Below are 25,576 nucleotides of genomic sequence, written 5' to 3'. Positions count from 1 at the left end.
ATCATGATGGTAGTGTGGTGAATGTGGAGTGCTTGAACTTTTTCTTTTTTCTTCAGAGAGAAACCATAAGGCTGTTCTGAAACTAATTTTGAAAGGCTTATGGGAGATGATGGCATTTAACAAGTCCAAGTGCTGGGTTGTGCATTTTGGCCACAACAACCCCATGCAGTGCTACAGGCTGGGGACAGAGTGGCTGGAGAGCAGCCAGGTAGAAAGGGACCTGGGGGTGCTGGTTGGCAGCAGCTGAACATGAGCCAGCAGTGTGCCCAGGTGGCCAAGAAGGCCAATGGCATCCTGGCCTGCATCAGGAAGAGTGTGGCCAGCAGGAGCAGGGAGGTCACTGTGCCCTGTACTCAGCACTGGTTAGGCCACACCTTGAGTCCTGTGTCCAGTTCTAGGACCCTCCATTCAAGAAAGATGTTGAGACATTTGAACATGTCCAGAGAAGGGCAATGAGGCTGGGGAGGGGTCTGGAGCACAGCCCTGTGAGGAGAGGCTGAGGGAGCTGGGGGTGTTTAGCCCACAGTGGAACTGTAGGGGTTGCTCCTATCATCCATAAATGATAAAGAATATGTGAGAAAAATTCTGGAGAACATATGAAAAAAATAAATAGGAAAAGGTTAAGCTATAGAGTAATTCTGACTTGTTTCCATCCTATGGCAATCAATGCCTAGGCCTTATGTAATGTAAGGTGGGACTAAACCTTGGACTAGCACAAGCATCTCCCATACTGGTGGGCATGTTTCTGAGTCTTTGTGTGTAACTATACAACTTTGTATAAATTACATAAGTGGTCAGAACCATAGAATTGTTGGGGTTGGAAAGGACCTCAAGGCTCAGCCAGTTCCAAACCCCCTGCCATGGGCAGGGACACCTCACACTACAGCAGGCTGCTCACAGCCACATCCAGCCTGGCCTTAAACACCTCCAGGGATAAGGCTACCACCACCTCCCTGGGCAACCTGTGCCAGGCTCTCACCACCCTCATGGAGAAGAACTTCTACCTAACATCCAATCTGAATCTCCCCATTTCTAGTTTTGCTCCATTCCCCCCAGTCCTATCACTACCTGGCACCATCAAAAGTCCCTCCCCAGCTTTCTCTGTGGCTGGGTTGCTGTGTGGCTGTGTATTTGTTTTCTTCCTGGCATAAAAATCCTCCAGGGATGAGGCTTCCACCACCTCCCTGGGCAACCTGTGCCAGGCTCTCACCACCCTCATTGGGAAGAACTTCTTCCTAACATCCAATCTGAATCTACCCATTTCCAGTTTTGTTCCATTCCTCCTAGCCCTATCACTACCCGACACCCTCAAAAGTCCCTCCCCAGTGAGCAACTTCCCATTTTGATGGTTTGCACACTTAACTGAGAGTAAAACCCACCTGGGGTTGCTGCTGTGGTTAATTATTACCACAAAAAATATTTGTTGAATTTGTATTAATTAAACATCTTTACATAAATTCAACAAAGCTGTTGAAACAATGTCAGCAGGAGAATATAAGTTCTCCACTCCAGATACGCTGTAGTTTGTCAAATCAATGTTATGGGAAAACAAGAGGTGGAACTTCAAATATCCTCAGTCAAGGAGCAAAACCAGGCCTAGGGCTGTCACATCCTAACTGCTTAGCTCTTGGCTAAAAGGCAGGTGGCCAACCCAGGCAAATCTCTAGTTTCAGTTCTTCTCTTAAAGCCAGGCTGGATGCGGCTCTGAGCAACCTGATCTAGCCTGAGGCGTCCCTGCCCATGGCAGGCGGGCTGGAACTGGAAGATCCTTGAGGTCCCTTCCAACCCTAACAAGTCTATGATTCTCCTCTGCAGGTGCTCCAGTGGGGTCACGTAATGAAGACTAAAGGCAAAATGGTTGACTTGTCAGTTTGAAACTAGGATTTGTAAAGAAAATGTATTTGTTTGCATCCCAACTTTACTGAAGAACTGATGGCACCACCTTGTAATGGAGCGGTTCTCTTGGCAGCCCTGGCTTGTCTCGATAGCAGTTTAGGAGGGGCTGTGAAAAGGCAGACTTGAAACATCAGCTTCCTTACGTCGGTTCAGGGCAGGTTCAGCTTTACACGGCAAAATGAGCCCCTGGGGCTGAGTAGGGAGAACGGTCGCGGTGCGGGAAAGACTGCTGCGGATTCCAGCGTAGAAGGAAAAACTGGAACCAGCGGGAGGTTAAAACGAAGGTAAATTTGACCAGGTTGGGGTAATTGGGCTGCATAATGAGCACCGGAGGGGCTGTTTGCAGCGGACGCTGCTCGCCGCACGCAACTTGCTCGATGCGCCCGGACCTCCGGTTCACCTTCGCGAGCGTCAAGGCAGCAGCTCGGCGGGTGCGGGACGCGCTACCTGGCGGGCGGCTGCCAGGCCGCAGGCAGGCTCCGCTCCGGGGGCCGCTCGGCCTCGGCCCTGGCCCCGCTCCCCCGCAGGGCCCCGGGGCCGCCGCCGGCCCCGAAGCGCCCCGCGCGCGCCCGCCTCGCCGCGCCCCGCGCGCCCGGCCTCTGACCCGCGCGGGCTGCCCGTGATTAGCCTGCGCCCGCCGGAGAGGGGGGCGCCACGCAACTGGGGAGCCAATCAGCGGCCGGGGCTGCCCCGCTCTGCCCGCCCCGTCGGCGAGGCGGGCGCTGGCGGTGGGGGCTGCCGGGGCGCCGGGGGCGGCGGGCACCGGGCGCGGGCACAGCTGCGGGCATCAGCGACGCCGGTGTCGTCGCCGCCGCTGCTGCTGCTGTCGCCGCCGCCACAGCTACCACCGTGCGGATCCGCGCGTTGTGCCGGAGCTTCTTTCGTCGTTTTACTTTCGCGGCCCGGAGCAGGGACATTATGCCGAAGAGAAAGGTGAGGCGCCCGGGCGTGCTGTCGGTCCTGCCTCCGCGCTTCCCCCGGGGCAGGGTTTGTGGAGGGCCGAGCGGCGACCGGTGCGGGGAAATATGCGTTAGGGGCGGGAGCACCCGCTGCTCCCCTGCCACCACTGCGTTCCGGAGCTGGCGGATTGCTCCCGAGCCCCGGTATTTTGCTGCCTGTTGCAAGCTCCCTCCACCCCTCCCCGCGCCGCCGCCCCCTGTTTACTTTCCCAGCGCCTCGCGGGGCCGTGTCAGCCCCGTCCCCGGGGGCTGAAGTCGCTATCACAACTCCCGTCCCGATCCTCCGCTTCCTTCTCCTCCTCCTCCCTCCGCCACCGGGGAGAAGCGCTGCAGCAGCTGCGGCTTCGTCCCTGGCCCCCGGCGGGAGGAGTTTCCTGCTTGCAAACTCCGGCGGCGCCGCCGCCACCGCGGCGGGGAGCAGAGAGGAGCGGCGGGGAAGAGGCAGCCCCCACCCAGGGCGGCCGGGCCCCCCGGCGCCGCCGCCACCTCCAGCCGTGCCCGGGTGATGGCTCCGAGGTAAAAGGAGGAGGGGAGAGGCAAGCCATGTTTAAAACAAACTACACCCTTCTCCTCGCCTCCCGCGGCAGACCCGTATGTACCAACTCCGGCGCCCATCCGGGCAGGGCCCCCGGGGGCGGGGGCGGCCGCCGGGGCGGGAGGCGCCTCCTGAGGGAGGGAACCAGCGCGGCCCCCGCCGCCCCCCGCTGGGCCGAGGAGGCCGTGGTGGGGCTGAGGGGCCACGGCCAGGCCCCGCCACGGTCCGTTTGGGTTTTTTTATCTCCGTGCGGGCAGCCTCTTCGGAGGGAACCACCGGAGGGGACCGGTGTTGAGACTGCGTTCCCGAAGGGAGAGAAACTTAGGCAGCCCTTCAGCGGCCGGACTCGGTGTTGTGGTTGTTTTGGTTTTTTTTTTTCCCCATCCTTCTCTTTGTCGCTTGAAGCCGGAGCCCTTATCTGCTCGGGGAGCGCTTGCGGCGCTGGCAGAAGCGGGCGGCCGCCTCCCCTGCCAGGTGCGGGGCGGAGCGGGGGAGGTGCCCGCTCGGCCACCGGGGATGGGTGACCGAGGGAGGCCGTGCTGGAGGTCCTCGTCGAGAAGTTACTGCCTGCCTTCTACTGATGGAGTGTAGTAAGAGACCTGACACTAATACATGCCGTGGAAAAAAACCCAATACAAATGATAGCTGCAGTCCTTTAATTTTAACTAGGTCAACCAAGCGAAGCAATTCGTGTCTGGGGAGATTTCCCAAACTGTCACCTCTGACCTCCTAATACCACCCCGGCAGGGCAGGGCTGAAGTCTTGTTTTAATAAAGTTACAGGTAGATGATGACTTCCAGGTAGCTCAGCGTTCAGATTGTGTCCTTTCCTTATTCCTTATGGGAGGTAACAAAACGACAAATTGTCAAGTGTGCTACTGAATTATTTAATTCATAGTTAAGAACCTGATTCCTTGCCTGAAAATGGATACAGCCATGGGGTTGGTTGCTTTTATTTGGATGAATAGGCTTGAAGTTAAGGAATGTTGGACAGGTTGTCTTCCTGCTTTTCTGTAATTGCACCCTCACGAAGGCCTGGAGTGGTTCTGCTCCTCCAGCGCTGCTGCTCGTCGTTGGGAAAAAGTTGACAATTAGCCTGTGCCCATGTGACTCTGCACAGCTTTTGAAACCATGCAAACCCTGCTTCCTTGACCCTTTTGTCTGCTTACACTATAGATCTTTCAGGCTGTCCTGTATAACAGGGAGGCAAAGTCAGTCTTGTAGGTTGTTGTGGTCTGCTGCAAAATGTTTGTGAAGAGAAACCACTTTTGACCAGGAAGTCACAGAATTGTCAGAGTTGGAAGGGAACTCAAGGCTCATTTAGTTCCTAGCCCTCTGCCATGGTTAGGGATACCCTCCACTAGATGAGGTTGCCCAGAGCCACATCCATCCTGGCCTTAAAATCCTCCAGGGATGGGGCTTCCACTACCTCCCTGGGCAACGCGTTCCAATGTCTCACCACCTTCATGGGGAAGAACTAAATCTTTCCTCCTCTAGCTTTTCTCCATTCCCCCCTAGTCCTATCACTCCCTGACACCCTCACCAGTCCCTCACCAGCTCTCTTGTAGGCCCCTTCAGATACTGGAAGGCCACAAGAAGGTCTCCTCAGAGCCTTCTCTTCTGCAGACTGAACAGCCCCAACTCTCTCAGTTTGTCTCCATAGGAGAGGAGCTCCAGCCCTTTGATCATCCTCATGGCCCCTCTTTGGACACACTCCAGCACGCTTCAGACCTTTCCTGTAATAGGGGCTCCAGAACTAGACACAGTGCTCCAGGTGGGGTCTCACCAGAGCATAGTAGAAGGGGAGAATCACCTCCCTCGACCTGCTGGCCACACTTCTCTTGCTGCAGCCCAGGCTCTGGTTGGCTTTCTGGGCTGCTCACTGCTGGCTCTTGCTGAACTTCTCGTCCACCAGCAGCCTCAAGTCCTTTTCTTCAGGGCTGCTCTCAAGCCAGTCCCTGCCCAGCCTCTGTCAGTGCCTGGGATTGCCCCAGTCCACATGCAGGACCCTGCACTTGGTCTTGTTGAATCTTATGAGTCCATGAGAACAAGTCTTCTTTCTAGAAAGTTATTAAAACCCCCCAAACTAATAAAAGTTAGAGCAGTGCAGATGAATTTCAATTGGATTGACATTGTATGGGTAAACATTTACATTTTAAAATTATGTATGGGGTTTGGGAATCTCTTTCCAGGAAAAGTGTATGATTAATAGTGGCTTTGCTTTTTGGGAAGAGTGGAATTGCCACACTTACTCCACAGCAGTCAATTTCATTCCAGAATAACAGCCACAGAGTGAGAAGTTAGTGATAGAGCAGTGGCTGAATAATCACACCAGTCAGCTACCACATGGAGGCAAAACTGTCATGTGTGGCTAATAGTCAATTCTTCAATTAAAATTTCTGCCTTACAAAAAGGCTGCCAGCACTGAAAGTTTTATAAGGAAGGCAAGAGCAATAGTCAAAATGAGGAATCTCACACTTATGGGGGTAAGTAAATAATGTTATCAAAGGACAGGTGGCTACCTGTACCTGTTACTGTATATCCCTTAGTTATCTAAACTGGTTGCTCCTTTTTCCTTGCTTTTCTGAACACCTCCAGGATCTGCAGATCAGGGATGGAGCACCTCTCCCATGTGGACAGACTGAGGGAGTTGGGGCTGCTCAGTCTGCAGAACAGAAGACTCTGAGGAGACCTTTTTGTGACCTTCCAGTGTCTGAAAGGGGCTACAAGAAAGCTGGGGAGGGACTTTTTAGGGTGTCAGGTAGTGATAGGACTCGGGGGGATGGAACAAAACTAGAAATGGGTAGATTCAGATTGGATGTTAGGAAGAAGTTCTTCCCCAGGAGGGTGGTGAGAGACTGGCACAGGTTGCCCAGGGAGGTGGTGAAAGCCTCATGCCTGGAGGTGTTTGCAGCCAGGCTGGATGTGGCTGCGAGCAACCTGCTGTAGGGTGAGGTGTCCCTGCCCATGGCAGGGGGTTGGAACTGGCTGATCCTTGAGGCCTTTCCAACCCTGACAACTCTGTGATTCTGTGATTCTTTTAAAGTTCTGATTTATTTTTTTTCATCTCTGTGTAAACTGAAGTCAGTTGTTGAGTCCTTGGCTTTTTGTTCACTATGAATATTATGGACAGAAAGGTGTAGTCTGTCTCCCCTGGAGGGCTGTGGCCTAAGGTATTAGGATATCATTTCTTGTTGCCTGAGGGTCATGGGGGGAAAGGGAAAAACTTGCTGTGTTGAGATGGTGTTAAATACTGTGCAAAACCACAAAGGGATTGAACTCCCAAGCCCCTGCCAGATTTCTGCACCCTATGACTGTCGTAATAACATGTTGTGGTGTGAAGGTGGCCTTTCCCAAGGAGAATGGCATGTCTGTGGGATAAACCAGAGTGCTTGTTGTGGTATTGATAGCAGCCAATGCCTTGAAATGGATTGGAGTGTTTTGTTTTGTTGCTTGTCCTGCTGGAATTAGCTCTTGGGTCATACTGGAAAACTCCTTGACCTTGAAACAGCTCCATTAAAGATGTCTCAACGTTAACCATGAAAGGATGAAGAACCTTTCTGTATGTGATCACAGAAACACTCAGGTTTGAAAACACCCTCAGGAGCACCAAGTCCAACCACTGACCCTACTCTACAAGGCTCACCCCTAAACCATATCCCCAAGCACCACATCCAAACAATCTTTAAACATATCCAGGCTTGGGGACTCAGCCACCTCCCTGGGCAGCACATTCCAAGGCCTGACCACTCTTGCCATCAAAAAATGTTTCCTGGTGTCCAGTCTTAACCTACCCAGTTGCAGCTTGTGGCCATTGCCTCTCGTTCTATCACTAATTACCTGTGAAAAGAGATCAGCAGCAGCCTCTCCACAACCTCCCTTCAGGCAGTTGTAGATAGCAGTGAGGTCTCCCCTCAGCTTCCTCTTCTCCAAACTATCCCCAGCTCCTTCAGTCTCTCTTCATCAGATTTATTCTCCAGGCCCTTCCCAGCTTCCTTGCCCTCCTCTGCCCTGGCTCCAGCACCTCCACATCTCTTGTATTGAGCTGCTCTGAACTGGACACAATACTCAGGGTGTGGCCTGCCCAGAGCTGAGTCCCAGGGGACAATTCCCTCCCTGCTTCTGCTGGACACAGCATTGCTGATCCCAGCCAGGATGCCTTTGGCTTTCTTGGCACCCTGGGCACCCTGCTGCCTCCTCTTCAGCTGCTTGTCCATGAGCACCCCCAGGTCCCTTTGTGCCAGACAGCTTTCCAGCCACACTGCCCCAAGCCTGTAGCATTGTGATGACAAGGAGAATCTTGGTATGGTCACATACATCCGTAAGCATGCATAGGTCAGCTTTAATGGGATTGCTATCAAGATGACTGGTACTTGCCCCTTTAAGCACAGCATGCACTGTCTCTGAGGGATGGTAATAGGTGAAGTGGTGATTTGTCCAGTATAGGATGGAGAACCTGTTAGTTAGCTGGAAGTTGCAGTCCAGAGTGACTCAACTTCCTTAATCTGGCTCTGTCCAGCGCAACCTGCACAGGGATCTACTCGAGAGAGTCCAACAGAGGGCTACCAGCATGACTGGTGGACTTGGGCACTGCCCTGTGAGGAGAGGCTGAGAGCCCTGGGGCTGTTTAGTCTGGAGAAGACTGAGAGGGGTTTTAGTAAATGTTTAAAAATGTCTGAGGGCTGGGGGTCAAGAGGGAGGGGACAGGCTCTGCTCACTTGCACCCTGGGATAGGACAAGGGGCAATGGATAGAAACTCCAGCACAGGAGGTTCCACCTCGACATGAGGAAGAACTACTTTAGTGTGAGGGTCCCAGAGCCCTGGAACAGGCTGCCCAGAGAGGTTGTGGAATCTCCTTCTCTGGAGACTTTCAAGACCCATCTGGATGTGTTCCTGTGTGAGCTGTGCTGGATTCTCTGGTCCTGCTCTGGCAGAGGGGTTGGACTGGAAGATCTTTGGAGGTCCCTTCCAACCCCTAACATCCTGTGGTCCTATGATCCTGTGATCAACACAGAATCATATAACGGTCTGGGATGGAAGGGACCTCCAAAAGTCATCTAATCCAGCCCCCCTCAGCAGTAAGCAGAGGCATCCTCAACTAGACCAGCACTTGCAATTTAGTCAGATGAGGGGAGTTTTTCTTTGCTCATCTTTTCAGATGTAAAAATTTTTCTTAAGTCTTACTTTTACAATATTATAATATCTTTGAATGTTGCAGTTGTTTCTGAGCAAAGAAAAAAACCCACTGTGATCTAATTAGCCATTTCAGTAGGCTGTTTGCTGCCTTTCTGTAGTCAGGAATGTGAGCTTCTGCAGTACAGTTGAGGCTGTGAAAACATAATAGTGAACATCTGTGGCAGGTTCCCAGCCCATTATGCAAACTCCTTCAGTCAGAGAGACTGGTTGGTTATATTTACTACAGAAAAACAAAATCTTGGAATATTTTGCTTGGAATGCTGCTTCTTCAGTGGAAGTTAGAAGGTGCCATATTCCAGGATTGTTCTATCCATAGTTACATGTTCACATAGACTCACAGAATTGTCAGGGTTGGAAGGGACCACAAGGATCATCTAGTTCCAACCCCCCTGCCATGGGCAGGGACACCCCACACTACATCAGCCTGGCCAGAGCCTCATCCAGCCTGGTCTTAAACACCTCCAGGGACAGGGCCTCAACCACCTCCCTGGATAACCCATTCCAGGGCTTCACCACTCTCATGGGGAAGAACTTCCTCCTCACCTCCAGCCTGAATCTCCCCACCTCCAGCTTCATTCCATTCCCCCATGTCTTATCACTACCTGAGATCCTGAGAAGTCCCTCTAGTTCCATCCAGTTCCAACCCTGCTGCCATGGGCAGGGACACCTCACACTACAGCAGGTTGCTCACAGCCACATCCAGCCTGGCCTTCAAAGCCTCTAGGGATGAGGCTTCCATCACCTCCCTGGGCAACCTGTGCCAGTCTCTCACCACCCTCATGGGGAACAACTTCTTCCTAACATCAAATCCGAATCTACCTATTTCTATTTTTTGTTCCATTCCCCCAGTCCTATCACTCCCTGACAGCCTCATTAGTCCCTCCCCAGCTTTTTTGTAGCTCCCTTCAGATACTGGAAGGCCACAATTAGGTCTCCTCAGAGCCTCCTCCAGACTGCACAGCCCCAACTCCCTCAGTCTGTCCTCACAGCAGAGCAGTTCCAGCCCTCTGCTCATCCTTGTGGCTCTTCTCTGGACACCTTCCAGCACCTCCAGATCCTTTCTGTAATAGGGGCTCCTTCCAACCCTAACAATTCTATGATTCTGTGTGGGGGATGTTGTTTGGTTTTCTTTTGGGGTTGTTTTGGGGTTTGTTTGTGCTTTGTTTTTCAGTGTTTGGTTTTAGATTGTTGTTGTTGGTTGGTTTTTTGTGAGACTTTTACCTTCCCAGTTATTTTGCCAGCCAGGCATCTAATGAATGTATTTTTTTTAACCCTTGGGTTTAAATGCATGTTCTTACATGTACTAACCCAGAGCTGTTAAAATTCTGCTTAATGCTGTTTTATCTGGACCTAAACTAGATTCTCTTTGTAAAATCCTTCTGCACATTGCAGTTTGCCTTTGTGAAGCGTAATAAACATTCAAAGAGAAATGTTGCTCCTCATCCACTGATAAAGGAAATGGGGCACAGAAGGAATTAGTCAAGTTTGGGGAATGGCCCTTTATCTTGGATTCTGAGCTTGGGCTGCCTCTCCTGATGCTGTTTTTGACTCACTCTAATAAGGACCTGCTGCACTCTGGAGTGGTGCATTTGTTGTTGTCCCTTCTCCAAATCTGTCTTCGTGCTCCTGTGTGAAACTGGAGAACTTGGAATCATAACTGCTTCTGCAATATTTTGTTGGAGCAACTAGTCTGTAATCAAACACCAATTAGCTAATGAAGCCAAGGGTCCTGCAGATGACAGCTGTTTGCTGTGGCTGTGATTGATCTTGCTGTTCCTGTTTGGTCTGTGGAATGAGGTGCAGATCTTGTGCAAAGAGTAGCAGGTGAGTTTGTGTTCGTAATGCCACGGCGTGAAGTACGCTTAAGTGCTGCCCAGCTCCACTTCATGTCCCTTCCCATGGTTTGGTGTCTCACCTGTGTATCTGCCCCTGGCAATTCGACACACCAACATCCATGTCACACAGTATTTTTTTCTGCCAAGGTTATCTTCATTTTGAAGCTGCTTGTCAGGAGAGAAGCTGCAGTGATGTGCCGTAACTTGTTTTGTCACTGAGGCTGGAGGCTTTTCGTCTGTAGCAAAGGCACTCTTCAGTTTGTCCTAGAACACAACTCACAGGACACACTCAGTGAGCAGTAGGATGCAGAAATGAGAGAGGTCCTATATTGCATTTCATATTCTGGAAGCAGTTACAGGGAAAGGAGGTCAGTAGCAGATCCAGATGTCCAGACAGCTGCCCTCTCCCCACTTCTTTCTCCAGCTTTCTGCTTGAACTCCTCCTGTATTCCGTGCTGACTGATTCCTCCTTTATCCCTTTCCTATATGAAGACTAAGAACAGAAGTTCCACTCTGAAAAGGTGGTTTCCCTTTCCACTTTTCCTTTTAGATCAGTCCTCATCCAAAACAGGCTAGGGAGGCAACAGCAGGAGACCACCTTCTTTGCATCTGTGTCACTTGACAACTCACTCCTGACACGCTAGCAGAGTCCTCAGGTGGGCTCCTACCTTTGACATCCCTTGCAAGGACAGGTAGAACAAGTGCTATGTAGAGATGCACTTAACATTCAACCAAGGCAAACAGAACAGAGAGGCCAGAGCATCTCAGAAGCTTGCAAGAGGCTTCTAAAACAAGGGAAAAGGACATTTTGTCACTCAGCAATTTTAGAAATTGTAGTATTTGTACTAAATTTGGCACTGTTGAGAATTTTAAGCCTGGATGTATTAAAAGCAGTTGAAAACTACTTAGCTGGCCTGCTGCAGTTATCTGTTGACCAGACTGACTCAAAGGCTCTGTGTCTTTCATAGAAAAATGAAGCTGGGAAGATCACAAATGTTCCTCTGTGCATGGTTCAGTGTTGAGTGGCACTGAAGAAAAAACTCTGAGTAGTGCTGCAATAAATTGAGCTTCCAGGGCAATTAAATACATGCAGCGAATGTTTGTCCCTGTTTCATCTTAAAGATGCACTTTAAAATACCTCAAAACTCCCTGAATGCATAATTTTAGCTGTGACCTGTTATGGAGATTAAAAGTTCCTCAACCAAGGGTTTATAGATTCAGAGTGTTTCTGATGTGTTTTATACAAGCCTGTAAACCTCTGACCCATGCACGTTGTTAACAGTTGCTGATGTATGAATAGTCTTCTTGGACCACACTAGAATACAGCTGGACTTAATGAACACCTCAAAGTTCTTAGAATTTCACTGTGTTGCCCATTTAAAATCACTCTTAATGCTCCTTGGGCACATTAAAGCATGGTACGAGGTGAGGTGTCACCAGCGGTGCTTTCTGCTTTGCAAATCATCACCTTGCAAGTTGAAAACTGTCCGGGGGCAGGAAATCTTTTGCATATGCAGTAGTTCAACATGCCACTGAGGGTAAGATTAATTTGTTTTTTAGAGTATCAGTATTAGAATAGAATAGAGTAGAGTAGAACAGAATAGAATTAACCAGGTTGGAAAAGACCTTTGAGATCCTTGAGTCCAATCTATCACCCAACACCACCTAATCAACTAAATCATGGCACCAAGTGCCTCATCCAGTCTCTTCCTAAACACCTCCAGTGATGGTGACTCCACCACCTCCCTGGGCAGCACATTCCAATGGTCAATCTCTCTTTCTGGGAAGAACTTCTTCCATCCTAAACCTCCCCTGGTGCAGCTTGAGACTGTGTCCTCTTGTTCTGGTGCTGCTTGCCTGGCAGAAGAGACCAACCCCCACCTGGCTACAACCTCTCTTCAGGGAGTTATAGAGAGCAAGAAGGTCTCCCCTGAGCCTCCTCTTCTCCAGGCTAAGCAACCCCAGCTCCCTCAGCCTCTCCTCACAGGGCTGTGCTCCAAACCCCTCCCCAGCTTTGTTGCCCTTCTCTGGACACCTTCCAGCATCTTAACATCTTTCCTAAACTGAGGAGCCCAGAACTGGACACAGTAAAGTTTAAAAAACAGTCAAGTCCTCTGTGTAAATGGAATGTAGCAGGTAGGTTTAAGGCTGTTTTTCTTCTGTCTTGCTTGAAAGACTTCATATTCTCTGCTGTGTTATACTCAAGCAATAGCTGTCTATAGGCCTGGTATGTTCCAAGGTGTGTCCTTGTTGTTTCAGAGAATTGTACAACCTTGAATTTTTCTTGGCATGATCTTAATGTTGTCTTTTGTGCAGAGTGTTAAGTCAAGCAGGTCCATCAGTTTCTCTTGGAAATTAGCTGCGCCAGGGGAGGTTTAGGTTGGATGTTAGGAAGAAGTTCTACACAGAGAGAGTGATTGCCCATTGGAATGGGCTGCCTGGGGAGGTGGTGGAGTCACTGTCATTGGAGGTTTTCAGGAGGAGACTTGATGGGGTGCTTGGTGCCATGGGTGAGTTGTTTAGGTGGGTTGGATTGGTTGATGGGTTGGACATGATGATCTTGAAGGTCTCTTCCAACCCAGTGTATTCTATTCTATTCTATTCTATTCTATTCTATTCTATTCTATTCTATTCTATTCTATTCTATTCTATTCTATTCTATTCTATTCTATTCTATTCTATTCTATCATAGTGTGATAGAATGAGGGCTAAGGGGCACAAACTAGAACACAGGAAGTTCCACCTCAACGTGAGGAGAAACCTCTGTACTCTGAGGGGGAGGCAGCTCTGGAACGGGCTGCCCAGAGAGGTTGTGGAGTCTCCTTCTCTTGAGACTTTTAAGACTCATCTGGATGTGTTCCTGTGTGACCTGCCCTAGGTAATCCTGCCTTGACACAGGGACTGGAATCCATTCCCAACTGGAATCCTTTCCCAACACTACTATTCCACAGTTTTAAGATAATGTCTATTTTCAGTTCTTGAACTGCACTGAGTAATTTATCCCCTGATCTAGTAGCCCAAACAGTGTTTCCAGGTGCCAGACTTGCATTTCAGGCCATGGTCCTCTCAGTGCTTGTTTACTTAACAGGTTGGAATGTGCTTTGGTAATTTTAAATTTTTTTTATCCTGGGTCATTTTACTGTTCCCATTTGGAGATGCTGCACAGTGACTGTCTGAGAGGTAACCTGTTAGAAGGTTCACTTCTGGGCTCCTCAGTTTAAGAAGGGCATTGAGACACTTGAACATGTCCAGAGAAGGGCAGTAAGGCTGGGGAGGGGTCTGGAGCATAGCCCTGTGAGGAGAGGCTGAGGGAGCTGGGGTTGCTTAGCCTGGAGAAGAGGAGGCTCAGGGGAGACCTTCTTGCTGTCTACAACTACCTGAAAGGAGGTTGTAGCCAGGTGGGGGTTGGTCTCTTCTGCCAGGCAACCAGCACCAGAACAAGAGGACACAGTTCTCAAGCTGTGCCAGGGGAGGTTTAGGCTGGAGGTGAGGAGAAAATTCTTCCCAGCAAGAGAGATTGGCCACTGGAATGTGCTGCCCAGGAAGGTGGTGCAGTCACTGTCCCTGGAGCTGTCAAAAAAGGCTTGGATGTGGCACTTGGAGCCATGGTTTAGTTGTCAGGAGGTGTTAGGTATTAGGTAATAGATTGGCCTTGATGATCTCTGAGGTGTTTTCCGACCTGGTTGATTCTGTGATTCTAAGGAAGTAGGGCTGGAAATGAGCAGTTGGCTGCACACAGAAGTAAAATACTCTTGTACCAATGTTGCTGTTGGCAGAATTTGCAGTGTGGGACTGTGCATTTTGGGCTGGAGTTCAGCAGATGTTCCAAGTACAGGCCAGAGGAAGCAATTTCAGATTCTTGTTCCTGTCCTTACTCTGGCTTAACCTGTGACATATCCTACTTGTTTGAGGTAGCTTCTGGCCACCCCTCTCTACAGATCTAGCTTTCTGTACCTTGGCACAAAGAGTTAAGCTGGCTTAGTGGCAAGAATGATGAGGTGGGGAAGGGCAGAACTCATCTTAGCAGCCAGGCATTAATCAGATGGCAGCCTTAGCTTTTCTTTGATGGCCCCTAACTTAGAGTGCGTAAGGGATCCCAGGATGTTAGGGGTTGGAAGGGACCTCTGGAGATGGAGTCCAAGCCCCCTGCCACAGCAGGACCATATAACTCTATAAGGGCTATTCTTTAACTCATTAGAATAATCAGAACAACTCAGTGTTGTGTCCTTGGGAGCTGTTGGGCTTGGGGTTTGTTGTGGGTTTTTTAGAATAGAATAGAATAAACCAGGTTGGAAGAGACCTCCAAGGTCATCGTGTCCAACCCATCAACCAATCCAACCCACCTAAACAAGTAAGCCATGGCACCAGGCACCCCATCAAGTCTCCCTTGGTCCCTTGGTGTCTTCAGAAATGACCAGTTTTCATTTAATTACTCCTGTAACTTGGAGATGGAGCTCTTGTCTTCCTGTAGTAAAGAGTGGGTGTACTTGGTAACAGTGAAAGCTGCAAATACAAAACTGCAGCATTCCCTAGGAAGATTGGAATCTGTCTGCAGAAAGAGAATTGCATGTGTTCCCATCCACACCAGCTTTGCTGAGACTGTTAGGTGCTCTTCCCACCTGGCTTCCTCCCTTGTCCTAATGCCACTTGAGTAAGTAGGAGCAGAGAACTCACCCATAATTGGAAATCAAATGTCTTAACAACATTTTTACCTCTGCAGTGTTTTGTTCCTCTCAAGCAGAAATAAGGAGAGATGTCAGTGCTCTATTTGTAGCAGGACAGCATCCTTTATCTCTGCTGCATCCTTTCCTCCTTATCACACCTGCAGCCTCTTGCAGCTATTTTTTTCTTATCTTGAAACTGCATAAATCATAGAATCATGGAATGGTCCAGGCAGGAAAGGACCTCCAAAGGTCATCCAGTCTGACCTCCCCACAGTCAGCAGGAACATCCCCAACTAGATCAGGCTGCCCAGGGCCTTGTTGAGCCTCACCTTGAATACCTCCAGGAATGGGGCCTCAACCACCTCCCTGGGCAACCTGTTCCAGTGTTCCACCACCCTCATAGTGAAGAACTTCCTGATATCCAATCTAAATCTGCTCTTCTCTAGTTTGAAGCCATTGCCCCTTGTTCTGTCACCTCAGGCCTTTGCAAACAGTCTCTCCCCATACTTTCTGTAGCCCCTTTCAGGTTCAGGAGGAGACTGAATGGGGTGCTTGGTGCCATGGTTTAGTTGATTAGGTGAGTTGGGTTGTTTGATAGGTTGGACACGATGATCTTGAAGGTCTCTTCCAACCTGATCTGGTCTGGTCTATTCTATCCTATTCTATCCTATCCTATCCTATTCTGGCAAACTGCTATTAGGTCTCCCTGGAGCCTTCTCTGAACGCCCCCGGCTCCCTCAGCCTGCCCTCATAGCAGAGCTGCTCCAACCCCTGCTCATTTTCATGGTCCTCCAAATAAATGAGTGCAGGTTGTCTGTGAAGCTCTCCATTCTGGCTGTGGTAGTAGAGGAACGCTCCTGGTGACCTCAGCTTCAATTGCTACCCCAGTGTATCTGAGGTGTTGTACCAGATGTGCCTTTGGTACCTCCCTCTTCATGCATGAACTTCCTGTCATTGTATTGGAGGTTTGATGTTCTGTGGTGCCAGTTTATTGGAACAACAGAACAGGTCCTGTTCTAGATGATTTGGGGGTTTACCACAATGAAGTCCTCTGGAAGGGGAGGAGTTTCTTGGCAGGTATTTAGAGTGCTTTTCTTTGGAAATGGCTGTTTTCGGGACAAGTTGTTATTGAAACTACTTCTCTCAGTTTAATCTCTGTCTTTAAGTAAATAAAATGACTATCTTTTTCATTCAGATGTACTTTGTGCTAGTTTTGCTTTGCAGATCTGATCCATTCTGTTTAGATACAGATTTCAGAGCCTAATCTTTAAGGCTTTCTCTGGCTGTCTTATGTGGGCCTGCGTGAGCCGATCGGCTTCGTCTCACTTGGCATCAGCTTTGAAAGGTCAGAGAAATAATGTTATTAGGGGTTGGATTTCATCCATCATAGAATTTGAATCTGCCTTTTCTTTTTCTTTTCTTTTTTAATTCCATGCTGGCAGTAAAATGGTTAAGCAAACACTGAGACAAGCATTTATTTACTACCTGGCTGACTGTAGCTGTTTGGTGTTCAGGGGAAGGATTTCGAATGCGCTGTGCTCGCTGCTCCCATGGCTGATCTGTGTTTCTCAAAATGCAGCTGATTACTTCAGTGTCTGAAAGAGGAACTGTCTGTCTAATTTTAAATTACAATGTGGCTCTTTTTAAATCTGAGCCTCTAGAAACTGCTCTTCTTCACTCTGATATAGGTAGACTGTGTCGTAGTCAAAAAAAAAACCCCTGACTTTGGGGAAGACAAACTTGGAAGGAGAAATAACAACCAAACCAGTTGTGAGGCTTTTAAAATGTCCCATCACATGTGAATGCATTTTAGATTGTGTTGGTCTATCTTTGACCTCTCTTTAGTGGGAATAGCAAAACCTTAGTCTACAATGAAGGAATTTCCTCTTTTGGAAAAGCATTTAATTCAGCCTGGGTTTGGCTGTCTAGCAGTACCCCAGACCTGACTTGGTTTCTGTTTCATCTGTCTTGTCTAGGAGAGCATAAAGCTCGCAGAAGTTAGACATTAAGAATGAGTGAACATAATAAAATGGATTTTATTATGTTCCTAGTGACTTTGTTTATAACCAGGCTGTTTGTATTCTTATTTTCTTACGTGGTCTTTGGAAGTAAAAAATACAGTGCATTTCAACCAGTCTTTCTGTTTGACTCGAGGAGAGGAGGCTCAGGGGTGACCTTATTGCTCTCTGCAGCTTCATGAAAGGAGGTGGTAGCCAGGTGGGGGTTGGTCTCTTCTCCCAGGCAACCAGCACCAGAACAAGAGGACACAGTCTCAAGCTGTGCCAGGGGAAGTTTAGGCTGGAGGTGAGGAGAAAGTTCTTCCCAGCAAGAGAGATTGGCCATTGGGATGTGCTGCCCAGGGAGATGGTGGAGTCCCCATCCCTGGAGGTGTGCACCAAAGTCTTGGCACTTGGAGCCGTGGTTTAGTTGTCAGGAGGAGTTAGGTATTAGGTAATAGGTTGGCCTTGATGATCTCTGAGGTGTTTTCCAACCTGGTTGATTCTGTGATTCTGTGGATGTCTAAACCACAATGGTGACATTGATCAGGAACTGTTATCCTTAGTTCTTTTCCCCATTACTACGTGTTAATACCAGGGGATCTTAGTGATCTTCTTTGTATTTAAACTTTGTATTTAAACCATTTGTCTTTCCAGAATTTGATGGTCTGGACATTTTCCTCCCCATCTTGACAATTCTGCTCTTAATTAGATGCAAGGTGGACAGGTTTAAAGTCTAAAAACATCCTGTATAATGTTTGGTAGTTCTTAACAGAAAAGATTAAAATATTATATACACAAAATGTTAACTTGGTGTTCTGTGGGTTCTTTTATGCTGCATTTATTCAGTGTTTCAAAGCAAACACACAGCCCTCGTGTTTGTTTGGAAGAAAGCAGGACAAAAATAACTTCAGATAAGTCTTTTAAAAGCCCAGCCACTAGCCAGATTTATTCTGTCCTTCACTCATGAATGAATTGTTTGTTAAATTAGTGACATTTATTTATTTATTGGTTTATTTTTACTATTCCCTGTCCAGGATCAGGCTCTTGATGGGAGAAAAGATATAAAGGGGTGCAGTAGGAAGAATTAACTGATTTCTTAAAGCATTTCTTGCTGTGTTGGCAGTGAGCACTGTCACATCTGCTGAAAGCAGAGGAAAGAACTGGCTGCAAGCAAAGGATAATGCTGAGATGCTGGAGGGGCTGGAGAGTGGTTAGAATGGAGTTGGTTGCAGGAGTTGGTTGGTGTTCAATGAGTCACCATGTAGTCTTCATTAATCTAAACCAAGAAAATAAAGAGCTTTTTAATTACATTTGCAAAGTGACACAACATTCAGGGCTGCTCTGAAGATCAATAATTAGAAGATCTAGTGTGGATGGGGAAACAACTCATTGAATTCAATTTGGTCTAATCCAGAGCTCTACTCCAAAGGAAATAATAGGAGAAGACATTTTAGGAAAATGGTGCAGTAAACCCTGAAAAAGGCTTGGGACTTGCTATGTCCTTGCTGTGTTTACAAAGCCCTGCAGGGATGAGGGGCAGTGGCTTCAAGCTGGAGAAGAGCAGATTTAGATTGGATGTTAGGAGCAAGTTCTTTATTATGAGGGTGGGGGAATACTGGAACAGGTTGCCCGGGGGAGGTGGTTGAGATCCCTTCCCTGGAGATATTCAGGGTGATACTTGATGAGGCCCTGGGCAGCCTGATTTAGTTGGGGGTGTCCCTGCTGACTGCAGGGAGGTTGGACTGGGTGACCTTAGGAGGTCCATTCTGGCCTGGACCATTCTATGATTCTATCTCTTGTACCGAGGTTTTGTTGCGAGCTGTTACCGTATCTTGGTTGTTGGGAAGGTGGTTGGAGGAAGAAACAAAGCAGAACAAGAGGACACAGTCTCAGGCTGCGCCAGGGGAGGTTTAGGCTGGAGGTTAGGAGGAAGTTTTATAGAGAGAGTGATTGCCCATTGGAATGGGCTGCCCGAGGAGGTGGTGGAGTCACCATCACTGGAGGTGTTCAGGAGGAGACTTGATAGGGTGCTTGGTGCCATGGGTTAGTTGATTAGGTGGTGTTGGATGATAGGTTGAAGGTCTCTTCCAACCTGGTCTATTCTATTCTATTCATTACAGCATGGAAATTGGAGCTAAGACAGCGACCCAGGGAAGTATCTACAGGCAAACCCCATGCAGGCAGTGTATCCTAATGGGGTTGGACTGGATGACCTTTGGAGTTCCCTTCTAACCCAGACTATTCTTTCATTCTGTGATTCTGTGTGGCTGGACAAAGCAGCCTGCAAGGAGAGGAGGAAATGCTGCAGAGAATTGCTCCAGTGCAGGGACAGTTAAGGTTTTCTGCCTGACTTCTTACCATGGCCAGATGAAATTGGCAGCTCCTTTTTGTACTGCTTTTCACATGGCTATGAAAAGGCAGAATTGTGTCCTGTCAGAGCCAAGGTGTTGAGTTTTGGTTAGTAATAAGATCCTTCAGAGAATGAAGGAGCTATTTAATTTCATAAGCAGCCTTCTGTACTGTCTGCTCCTTCTCACATACTTGTATTCTCCTTCTTCATGCTTTGTAATAGTGCAGTACATTCACTTAAGGACAAACAAAATACTTATCCCTAAGCTGGTCACCATGAGTTCAAATGTATGCCTTTTGGGTTTCTCCAACAAGGGCTAATGGCATCCTGGCCTGCATCAGGAACAGTGTGGCCAGCAGGAGCAGGGAGGTCATTCTGCCCCTGTACACTGCACTGGTTAGGCCACACCTCGAGTCCTGTGTCCAGTTCTGGGCCCTTCAGTTTAGGAAGGAGGTTGACTTGCTGGAACGAGTCCAGAGAAGGGCAACAAAGTTGGTGAGGGGCTTGGAACACAGCCCTATGAGGAGGGACTGAGGGACCTGGGGTTGCTTAGCCTGGAGAGGAGGAGCCTCAGGGGAGACCTTCTTGCTTTCTACAACTACCTGAAGGGAGGTTGTAGACAGACGGATGTTGGTCTCTTCTCCCAGGCAAGCAGCACCAGAACAAGAGGACACAGTCTCAGGCTGTGCCAGAGAAGTTTAGGCTGGAGGTGAGGAGAAAGTTCTTCATAGGAAGAGTTGTTGGCCATTGGAATGGGCTGCCCAGGGAAGTGGTGGAGTCACCATCCCTGGAGGTGTTCAAGAGGGGGTTAGGTGTGGCGTTTGAAGCCATGGCTTAGTCAGTCATGAGGTGTTGGGTGATAGGTTGGACTCGATGACTTGGTTTTCTCCAACCTTATTGATTCTATGATTCAAAGGCATATTCAGTTAGGCAGTCAGCTTCTTTCCTTCTGTGTGCCTCTGTGATTGGGGGGGATTTTGGCTCGGTAGCCGGTCAGAACCGCTCCTTCGGGACAGCACCGCTCGCTTTGTGAGTTTCTGCTCGGCTTTTTGCCTTGCTTTCGGGGTTTAGCGGGTCGGGAGGACTCCTCGGGGGCAGGGATTGAGGCGGGCTCGTGCTCTCGCGAGCGTGCACGGGAGCTAGTGCCTGACGTCAGCCGCGGGAGATTTAAATCCCGGGCGGGCTGTGCGCGCGGCGCCATTTTGGCTCGGTAGCCGGTCAGAACCGCTCCTTCGGGACAGCACCGCTCGCTTTGTGAGTTTCTGCTCGGCTTTTTGCCTTGCTTTCGGGGTTTAGCGGGTCGGGAGGACTCCTCGGGGGCAGGGATTGAGGCGGGCTCGTGCTCTCGCGAGCGTGCACGGGAGCTAGTGCCTGACGTCAGCCGCGGGAGATTTAAATCCCGGGCGGGCTGTGCGCGCGGCGCCAGTTTGGCTCGGTAGCCGGTCAGAACCGCTCCTTCGGGACAGCACCGCTCGCTTTGTGAGTTTCTGCTCGGCTTTTTGCCTTGCTTTCGGGGTTTAGCGGGTCGGGAGGACTCCTCGGGGGCAGGGATTGAGGCGGGCTCGTGCTCTCGCGAGCGTGCACGGGAGCTAGTGCCTGACGTCAGCCGCGGGAGATTTAAATCCCGGGCGGGCTGTGCGCGCGGCGCCATTTTGGCTCGGTAGCCGGTCAGAACCGCTCCTTCGGGACAGCACCGCTCGCTTTGTGAGTTTCTGCTCGGCTTTTTGCCTTGCTTTCGGGGTTTAGCGGGTCGGGAGGACTCCTCGGGGGCAGGGATTGAGGCGGGCTCGTGCTCTCGCGAGCGTGCACGGGAGCTAGTGCCTGACGTCAGCCGCGGGAGATTTAAATCCCGGGCGGGCTGTGCGCGCGGCGCCATTTTGGCTCGGTAGCCGGTCAGAACCGCTCCTTCGGGACAGCACCGCTCGCTTTGTGAGTTTCTGCTCGGCTTTTTGCCTTGCTTTCGGGGTTTAGCGGGTCGGGAGGACTCCTCGGGGGCAGGGATTGAGGCGGGCTCGTGCTCTCGCGAGCGTGCACGGGAGCTAGTGCCTGACGTCAGCCGCGGGAGATTTAAATCCCGGGCGGGCTGTGCGCGCGGCGCCATTTTGGCTCGGTAGCCGGTCAGAACCGCTCCTTCGGGACAGCACCGCTCGCTTTGTGAGTTTCTGCTCGGCTTTTTGCCTTGCTTTCGGGGTTTAGCGGGTCGGGAGGACTCCTCGGGGGCAGGGATTGAGGCGGGCTCGTGCTCTCGCGAGCGTGCACGGGAGCTAGTGCCTGACGTCAGCCGCGGGAGATTTAAATCCCGGGCGGGCTGTGCGCGCGGCGCCATTTTGGCTCGGTAGCTAGCCTTTCGGCTGCTTGGGAGGAAAAAAAAAAAAAAAAAAAAAAAAAAAAAAAAAAAAAAATATTTTTTGGTTTTCACCCACACGTTGCACCATGGTCATTACTCGGACCAAGGGTAGAAAGACAGCATCTACCCAGACAGAGTTGTTTCTCCAGCATGCTGGAGTCCAGGCTGCCAGCTGCAGAGAGTGCTTCAGCCTGGCAGTTGGAATAGAGGGAGAGGGTGAGGACACCTGTGTCAGGTGTGAACAGGTGAACTTTCTCCTCAGCCTGGTGGCTGAGCTGAAGGATGAAGTGGCCGAGCTGAAAGAGGAGGTGTCTAGGCTAAGGTCAATAAGGGAAAGTGAAAGGGAGTTAGACTTGTGGGAGAAGGCTCTGCAGATCTCCCCTGCTGAGGGACGGGCCCCTGAAAACGGAGAGGGATGGACACAAGTCCCTGCCAAGGGTGGCAAGAGAAATCCACCCCGGCCATCTCCTCCCCCTCCGCTGCCCTTGCATAATAAGTATGAGGCCCTGCGGGCTGAGGGCGGTGGGGATGAGAGGGCTGAGGAGCAGCCATCCAGAGGGGAGATCAAGGCCAAGCGGTCCCCGCCAGCTGTAACGACCAGCTCCAGGGAGCAGCCTAAGGCCAAGCCTAAGGCCAAGCGGCCACTACCAGCTATAACGACCAGCTCCACAAAGAAAAGGAGAAGGGTTATAGTTGTTGGGGACTCTCTCCTGGGGGGTACTGAGGGACCCATATGTCGTCCCGACCCATCCCACAGGGTGGTCTGCTCTCTACCTGGGGCGCAGGTAAGGGACATTGCAAGGGGAATCCCCAAGCTCATCAGTCCCTCTGACTATTACCCTCTGCTGGTAATACAGGCTGGGAGTGATGAGATCGACAGGAAGGGCACCAGGGCAATTAAGAAGGAGTTCAGGGCCCTTGGACAATTGATTGATGGGGCAGGCACACAAGTGGTGTTCTGCTCAGTTCCCTCAGTGGCAGGGGAGTACACTGAGAGGAACGGGAGAACCCACACCATCAACAAGTGGCTCAGGGAATGGTGCCAGCGGAAGAACTTTGGTTTCTTTGATCATGGGGCTACTTTTACGGCACCCAACCTCCTGGGTCCTGATGGGGTGCATTTATCTAGAAGGGGCAAGAGAGTCCTAGCACTAGAGTTGGCAGGACTCATTAGGAGGGCTTTAAACTAGGTCTGAAGGGGGTGGGTGAAGACATCGGTCCCTCTGCAGAGGTAAGAGTAGAGCACAAGGTAGGGTCAATTGAGAGCTCAGGAGCCCAGCTGCAGTGCATGTACACCAATGCACGCAGCCTAGGCAATAAGCAAGATGAGCTGGAGGTCCTAATCCACCAGGGCAACTATGATATAGTTGCCATCTCAGAAACATGGTGGGACAACAGGTACAATTGGAGTGCTACACTGGGGGGCTACAGGCTCTTTAGGAAGGATAGGCGAGGGAGGAGAGGAGGAGGGGTGGCTTTGTATATTAGGGATACACTTTCTGCCTCAGAACTCGAGGTGGAAGATGAGGGAATTGAGAGCCTGTGGGTTAAAATCAGAGGGCAGCCCAACAAATCTGACATCCTGGTTGGAGTCTGTTATAGACCACCCAACCAGAATGAGGAGGCTGATGAATTATTCTATAAACAACTGGAAGCTGTTTCAAGATCATCAGATCTTGTCCTCGTGGGGGACTTCAACCTGCCGGATATCTGCTGGGAACTTAATTCAGCAGAGAGAAGGCAGTCCAGAAGATTCCTGGAGCGGATAGAGGATTGCTTCCTGACGCAGCTGTTAAGTGAGCCTACCAGGGGACAGGCTCTGCTTGACTTGCTGCTCTCCAATAGGGAAGGGCTAGTGGGAGATGTGACCGTGGGAGGCTGCCTAGGGTGCAGTGACCACGAGATAGTGCAGTTTTCAATATGCAGGGAGATAGGGAGGAGTACCAACAGAACCTTCACCTTGGACTTCCGGAGGGCAAACTTCAGCCTCTTTAAGAAACTTATTTGTAAAGTTCCCTGGGTACCAACCCTCATGAACCGAGGGGTCCAGGAGGGTTGGACCTACTTCAAACAGGAGCTCTTGAAGGCACAGGAACTGGCGGTCCCCATGTGCCGAAAGATGAGCCGGCGGGGAAGGCGACCGGCCTGGATGGACAGGCAGCTCCTGAAGGATTTAAGGGAAAAAAAGAGGCTGTATCACCTTTGGAAGGAGGGGAAGGCTTCTCGAGGTATGTTTAAGGAAGTGGTTAGATTATGTAGGAATAAAATTAGAGAGGCAAAGGCCCAGTTGGAACTGAAGCTGGCCACCTCTGTGAAAGATAATAAAAAGCAATTTTACAAATATATCAATGCTAAAAAGAAGGGCAAGAAGAACCTCCACTCCTTACTGGACCTGGAGGGGAACATGGTGACCAAAGACGAGGAAAAGGCTGAGGTCCTGAACGCCTTCTTTGCCTCAATGTTTAACAGCAAGGTAGGAGTCCAGGATGAGTGGCCTCCTGAGCTGGGTAATAGGGTCGGGGAGCAGTGTAATGCCCCAGAAATCCATGAGGAATTAGTCCGGGACCTGCTGAGCCACTTGGACACCCATAAGTCCATGGGACCGGATGGGATCCATCCTAGGGTGCTGAGAGAGCTGGCAGATGAGCTGGCCAAGCCGCTCTCCATCATTTTCCTCCAGTCCTGGCTCACTGGGGAGGTCCCAGGTGACTGGAAACTGGCCAATGTGGTCCCCATCCACAAGAAGGGACGGATGGAGGAACCTGGAAACTACAGACCAGTCAGCCTGACCTCAGTGCCAGGGAAAGTGATGGAGCAGATTATCCTGGCGGCAATAACTGCGCACCTGAAGGATGGCCAAGGGCTCAGGTCCAGCCAACATGGATTTAGGAAGGGCAGGTCCTGCCTCTCCAACCTGATCTCCTTCTATGATCAGGTGACCCGTCTGGTGGATGTGGGGAGGCCTGTGGATGTAGTCTATCTGGACTTCAGCAAGGCCTTTGACACCGTCCCCCACAGTAAACTGCTGGCTAAGCTGTCAGCTCGTGGTTTGGACCACAACACTCTGTGCTGGGTTAGGAACTGGCTGGAGGGCCGAGCCCAGAGAGTGGTGGTGAATGGTGCCACATCCAGCTGGCGGCCAGTCACCAGTGGCGTCCCCCAGGGATCAGTGCTGGGCCCCATCCTCTTTAACATCTTCATTGATGATCTGGATGAGGGGGTTGAGTCAGTCATCAGCAAGTTTGCAGATGACACCAAGTTGGGAACAGATGTTAGTCAGTTAGAGGGTAGAAAGGCTCTGCAGAGGGACCTTGACCGACTGGACAGATGGGCAGAGTCCAATGGGATGGCATTTAATAAGTCTAAGTGCCGGGTGCTGCACTTTGGCCACGGCAACCCCATGCAGAGCTACAGGCTGGGGTCAGAGTGGCTGGAGAGCTGCCAAACGGAGAGGGACCTGGGGGTGCTGATTGACACCCGCCTAAACATGAGCCAGCAGTGTGCCCAGGTGGCCAAGAAGGCCAATGGCATCCTGGCCTGTATTAGGAATAGTGTGGCCAGCAGGAGCAGGGAGGTCATTGTGCCCCTGTACTCTGCATTGGTTAGGCCACACCTTGAGTACTGTGTCCAGTTCTGGGCCCCTCAGTTTAGGAAGGACATCGAGACACTTGAACGTGTCCAGAGAAGGGCAACAAGGCTGGTGAGAGGCCTTGAGCACAAGCCCTATGAGGAGAGGCTGAGGGAGCTGGGATTGTTTAGCCTGGAGAAGAGAAGGATCAGAGGCGACCTCATTG

General features: G+C 50.3%; 1 protein-coding gene across 1 annotated transcript in view; it reads left to right on the top strand.

Annotated features, from left to right (window-relative positions):
• Nucleotides 1–2,584: 2,584 nt before the first annotated feature.
• HMGN3 (high mobility group nucleosomal binding domain 3) overlaps nt 2,585–25,576 on the top strand; it is a 42,142-nt gene continuing 19,150 nt past the window's right edge. The window contains exon 1 of the mRNA XM_054162547.1: nt 2,585–2,829. Coding sequence (XP_054018522.1) covers nt 2,815–2,829 — 15 coding nt within the window. The 5' untranslated portion in view covers nt 2,585–2,814. The remainder of the gene's footprint in view (nt 2,830–25,576) is intronic.

Source organism: Dryobates pubescens, chromosome 6, assembly GCF_014839835.1.
Source record: "Dryobates pubescens isolate bDryPub1 chromosome 6, bDryPub1.pri, whole genome shotgun sequence".
Classification (NCBI taxonomy): Eukaryota; Metazoa; Chordata; class Aves; order Piciformes; family Picidae; genus Dryobates; species Dryobates pubescens.
This window is presented reverse-complemented; position numbering and strand designations above follow the sequence as displayed.